The sequence below is a fragment of the Maylandia zebra genome, linkage group LG5 (genome assembly GCF_041146795.1).
Source record: "Maylandia zebra isolate NMK-2024a linkage group LG5, Mzebra_GT3a, whole genome shotgun sequence".
Lineage (NCBI taxonomy): Eukaryota > Metazoa > Chordata > Actinopteri > Cichliformes > Cichlidae > Maylandia > Maylandia zebra.
The window spans coordinates 13,160,603-13,166,602 of record NC_135171.1 but is presented as its reverse complement, the minus strand read 5'-3'; the positions used below and the strand labels follow the sequence as shown (position 1 = coordinate 13,166,602).

Here is a 6,000-nt window from a genome sequence, read left to right as displayed (position 1 = left end):
GAAAATAGCTGCACTATTTAATAGTTGAGACATGTAAATACTTTGCATTACATTTTGAATCCACTACCTTAAAAGAGCTCCAATTTACAGACAGAAATGTCAAAAATGTTACAACTATCCCCGGTCTCCCCTACTAAAACTATGACCACAGAAAGAGGTCACAAAGACTGACTGTCAGGTAAGAAGGGATTACCACCAATGCAATGGTCTGACTGGACCCTGCATTCATAAACACAGGACGCTCTGTAGGTACCCCACACCCATCCGTGTGATTAACACAGAGCACTTCACTGTAGAATACAGCAGCCCCTCACCCCCGTTTTCTTATTCTGAACTGCTCCTGCCCCTCCCCAGACACACCGACCTTAGTAGGATCCATCCCCAAGTTGCCATTAAGACGAGCGCGCAGCTGTGGCACACCGAAGACCCACGCGCAACGGCAGATCATCAATGAATGATATTCGGTGTAGATAGGTGGCAGTGTGTTTGGTGTCAACCACACGCAGGAGGTATCTTTATGACGAAACAGCATCTCCAGTTTTATCTTTCGACTAATTCGAAGCGCGCGTAAAAACTGAGCTAAAATAATGTTGACAAGCGCCTTGGCAAAGATACCGTTCCTCCTGTCGTGGGGTTACTTAGTGCTGGCCACGCGGGTCGCGTTCTCCAACTTCTCCGTGGACAATGAAGTGCGCTCCAGCTTTATCCAGCGGCGACTGAGGGGCCAGGAGCGCAGAGAGATGCAGCGGGAGATCCTCTCCATCCTGGGGCTGCCGCAGCGTCCGCGTCCGCACGTGCACACCAAAAGCAATGCCGCCCCAATGTTCATGCTGGACCTCTATAACACTATTAGTATAGACCCAGAACAGCACAGGTATTCAAACTACGAGACCGTTTTACCAACGCAGACCTCCCCACTGGTGACCCCACAGGACAGCCGATTCCTAGAAGAAGCAGACACGGTGATGAGCTTTGTCAACCTCAGTGAGTAGAGCATGTGCGACTTTTGAAGTCAGGAAGTGTGTTTACTTGGTTTGTAGCGTTGTATTATTTGATTTAACCTGTTTTCTCTAACTCCTCCATGCTTAGATATATATTTAAGTACCCTAAGATTATATCACTTTTATGCACCAAGTCCACGTCGTTCATCCACATCTGAAACTCCTTCATATCCAAATGACTAAGTTACCCAACCAACTTTGTTTATGTGGATGGTTTGATTTAGTCATCTCAGAATTCAGTTTTAGAATGAGCCCTTTCTCTTTTTTAGTTCGTTTCCGGCAGCTGCAATACAACAGACAGCATTAAATGTTTCTGTCTGTCTCTCGTTTTTCTTTTATAATCTGTTGTTTCTGACTCTTACTTTTGGTGACTTTCTTTAGTTGAAATCAAGCATTATGCATTCCAAGCTGTAAATGTTATGACAACATGTATGTATCTGGTTTCCCCAGAACCCCTTCAAAGCTCTCAGGGAGAGGCTTTAGCATTGCTTAGTTTCACATGACTAGAAATTGAACAGGCATTTCTCAAGTTCAAGGCAGTGAGAGATGAGTCGATGAAGACCGAGATATAAACTGCATCTAAGCATGGTTATTGGTTTAGTAATCTTCCAGGTGCCTGTGCGTGCATTCTTCCGTGCTTGCTTGAAGGGCAGTGGGAGCTTGGGTTTATTCAGACATTACTGAATTTATAAAAGGCAAATCCTGCTTTGTTTTCCATGGAGATTGTGTGGAAGCTCCAATATTACTATGGGAAATCAGCAGACCACATGCTGTTTGAGTGTGTGGTTACATCCCAAACCAGCTCTGATCTTTGGGCTTGCACAGTGTTATTTAGGTCAATGTGCAGAGAGTGGGGTTTGGTCACCTGAAATATGTCTCCAAGAAATCATTAACCTCCCTTTCTGATTGGTTGTCAGTGGCATCGAACTGAAGCTTTATATAACAGGGCCTATTAGAGTTATTTCTTTTCCAATGAGCACATAAAGATGTAGTTAATACAAAACATTTGGAGACCACAAGAAAATCTCAAACATAACATTTTATGTCCTCAGTCCTGAACTTTTAACTGACAGTCCTTAGCTAATGAGATCTGGAAAGCTGTTTCTGAAAACCAACAGCAGATTTGTGTGGTTTCACATTTGAGAACTTTGATTTTAAAGAGCAGTGAGAGGGGGGGACAGAGAAAGAAACAATGAGTGTGTATTATTTTGCTGTCAGGCTCACCACAGCCTCTTGTGCAGGCTCCCACATCGTGCTAAAGTGACTCTATCTTGGTGGTCTCTCGATGATTGCTTCAAGAGTGAACTGGATTACGGTATTTCCCTTCCAAAGACCGCAGCTTCCAATATGACGGAGAGCTGCTGCAACTAATTTTATCCTTTTATATAAATCCGGCCAATCTAATCAGTGTCTGTAAGTGATGTGAGTCGTGTTAGAGAGATGGGTAAAGATTTATAATGCGATTCACAGGTGCAACATATAAACATGCTTACTGTCACTATAAAAGGCAGCTATTGTGCTCTGCACATTTTCACTGTCTTTATACTGTTCTGCATTTCTCTGCTCCTCATCTCGACTCCTTGTTTACCACTTCTGCGGTCTTTCCCCTGACATGTGTACACACTCATCCAATATGCTTTCTCTTTTTTTCTTTCTTTTTTGCATTGACCACAGCACACCTGCAGAGCATGAGAACAGGCTTTTTTTTTGCACAGAAATGTCACCATGTTTAGATAAGATGCAAGAAACTCTTGTAGCGGGAGGAACGACTGAAGAACAGATGGATTATTGTGTTTTTCGAGAACAAGCAGGAAGACATGTGCTTGTCCTGCTAAGCCGATTGAACAAAAAAACAAAATTCCATTAAGATAATTTTTTTCCACTCTGAAATGTATTACTGCCTTGTGTGTTTGTGTGTGTGGCTTCTCTTTTACGTGTTAAAGCAGATTTATGAAAAGGCTTTCTCTTCTTTGTCTTTGATAGTTCTCTTTCAGGGTTGTTAAACATAAAGGTCATGGATTCATGGATCTCGAAGGAAATTAAGTATTTTATTTGTCATCACCTTTTATTTAAACTAAAGATAAAATGTTTCTGAAATTAATAGACTAACTTGCATATCCTGTTTGTTTGTTTGTTTTAGTGCAGATTTGTGATCCATCTTTAAACTCCCATGCTGTGAAGAAGACACTTACTACAAAAATTGCAATAGGTTAATAGTGGCTCTGCAGCTATGTGGCCCTTTAGCGTTAGGGGTAATCCAAAGTGTTGAAATGCCTCCCAGAGGGAAGTTTGCATATCTGAGGTCTGATCTCTGCAGCTAATGGTCCCTAACGTAAACACACCAAGTCCTTACAAGCAATTATTGCTTTCATAAAATCACCCCTCTCTCCCTTCCACCATTTAATTGCGGTCAAACAAATGACTAGCAGGGTTCAGAATGCACTGCTCTTAACGATGAGCGGCTTGTGCGTGTGTTTCTGCGCTAAGTGTTTGTAGACGTCTGTGAGTCAAAGCATGTGTGAGAGAGCTCTGCAGTGCCATGAAAAAAAAAAAGTTTCTAGCAATCGAGATCTTGTAAGGATGGATGTGTTTTTTTTTTTGTTTTGTTTTTTTTGTTTTTTAAACAATAGTGTGCTCCATCAGTTGGAGTACAGGATGATGTCATTGCTGGTGATGTAGTGTGTACCAGTGAGCAGGATGTGTTTAACATGGCTAATCGCTGCTCCCCTCTGCTGCACACCTTCAGCAGAGACCCTGGCTGCTCTGCTGTTTCCAAGGACAAGCATGTTGACTAATGCTGTAAAAACATGACACTGGCAAGCTCCAGGAAGCTTCAGGGTCTTTCTAACCACTATTCATTTTTTTTTTTTCCTGGAAACTCTGAGTGTTGGAGAGCTTCAGCCGGCTCAGGACTGGGCGGAAACCTCGCAGTGTCACCAGCTACTGCTGCTCCACTTTCTCCTACAGTCAGGCTGAACTCACCGGATGGCGACGTATTGCAAAACGATCAGGGGGCTGTAATGGGCACAGACACTGGGTGTAATGGCACATGTGAATTTGTGTGCCTCTCTATGCTTTATGTGAGCGTGTTTGTAAAAGTACACTAGCTGCTGTGGTTTTCCGGGCTGCGCCTTAACTGGGCTTTTCTTGTGGTCAGCACATGTGTGCAATTTAAACAGGGAGCCAAACTGAGCCATGAGTATTTTTTTCTTCCTTTCCTTCACATTGGCCTGTATGGCAAACTTGGCTAAAGTGATGTTTAGATCAGTCATTTTACTCATGGCAGCAGGATTTTTCCTATTTCAACCCGAGTGCTTCCGAGCTGCGGGCAGAGCAACACACATCAGAGAACTGACTGAATGTTTTGAGAGACCACAGTTGCTTTACCATCTGATTGCACTAAGTGGTTTGCCTTAGTGCCTTTTCAGTGTCTGTGCAAACTTTCTTTTTGAAGGTCAAAAGGGGTTTTTTTTCACCTTGTGTGTTTGTGTGTGTGTGTGCCTCTGGGAGAAAACAATAAACCGTTTATTATGGCGATGTTGTAACCAGATGGTCTATAAGGGGGATAATCCTTTTTAAAGCACATCAAAGCCACCACCTGCTCTTCAGGTTTGTCTGTCTGTTGTCGTCTTGTAGTTGATCAGGATCAAGATCTTCTCCTCCAGCGCCATGCTACAGAGTTTCGCTTTGACCTTTCACGTATTCCAGAGGGAGAGGCCATCACAGCAGCAGAGTTCAGGATTTACAAGGATCTCATCCAGGAGCACAGTGAGAACAAAACATTCAGAGTGAGTCTCTACCAGGTGCTGCAGGATCCTCCAAATGGGTAAAGAGAGTTTCTTATTTGCTCCTTTCTCTGTTCTTAATTGATATTATCATATATGTCAACCCTTCTTTTTTGAATTCATTATTTCTCTGATCATTGAGCTCGACTCCATGGTTTGAGTCCTCTTGCTGAATTTCAACAGGCTAAACACTTGTTTTTCTTAGAAAATGGGTTGTTGGGCTACGTTTCCCCACAGCTTATTTGTGCTGATGTTCGTGTCAGTACTGCCACTGTTGACACAGAAATTAGTGTCAATTACGGAAATACAGTGGTTCTCTCAGAGTGGTTTACTCTCACGCTGTCTGAGAAAATCAGCTCCCAGGAGACCGGTGTTTATATCACACAGCTGAAGCTACAAAATGACACCAAACCATCAACACGTCAGTTTTTCTATTACGCAGTTATCTCTCCATCATGCCTCCGGGTTTTCTCTGCCAGTGTCTGATATGTTTTTAACTTTCTTTTTATTTTCCTTGTTGAAAGCCGCAGGTGAATTTACACACCAACTTCCCTCTAACCTCAGGGAAAAGTCTGTTTTGTTTTGTGTTGCATTGTTAACACAGATGTTTTGAAACTAACCAGCGAGCTAGACCTGAAATAATAATTTGATCAATAAATTAGCAGTTTCAACATTTTTATTTCGATAACTTAATCATTTGGATATTTTTTCCAAGCAAAAATGACATAAAATCCCCCAGAATAAGCTTTTCACATGTGGATAAAAACTAAAACTCACTACAACATTAAGATTTCCTCTGATACATTGATGTAACTGCATACTTTTCCTGTGTATTGTATTAATTTTTATTAACTTGCGGTAACTGGCAATTCCTAGAGTTGGTCATCTTTTTTAAAAACTTTATTTACATGTACATCAGGCTTTCTCACTGTCTGAGGCCTCATTGGATCTTTTTAAGGTCGTTATTTCTTTGGCTTTGAGAACTCAAAACTTTACAATAACAACCATTAAATCACATTTATTATTTAGGCTGCTAATGAGAATACTGGTATTGTGTCAAAACATTAATTTGCAAAGCAATAAGAAATTATAGATACCAGTGTAATATAAAATAATGTGGTGTATGTCATAAGATGCCTGATTTACTGATTCTTTTACATTTACATTACATTTTTATACCTTCAATGCCAAATTAATGTTTTGAATCTGAAAAT

General features: G+C 41.4%; 1 protein-coding gene across 1 annotated transcript in view; it reads left to right on the top strand.

Annotated features, from left to right (window-relative positions):
• The first annotated feature begins 344 nt into the window (after positions 1–344).
• LOC101476232 (bone morphogenetic protein 7) overlaps positions 345–6,000 on the top strand; it is a 9,653-nt gene continuing 3,997 nt past the window's right edge. Inside the window, exons 1-2 of the mRNA XM_004574138.6 lie at positions 345–984; positions 4,638–4,827. Of these exons, the coding sequence (XP_004574195.1) occupies positions 588–984; positions 4,638–4,827 (587 nt within the window). The 5' untranslated portion in view covers positions 345–587. The remainder of the gene's footprint in view (positions 985–4,637; positions 4,828–6,000) is intronic.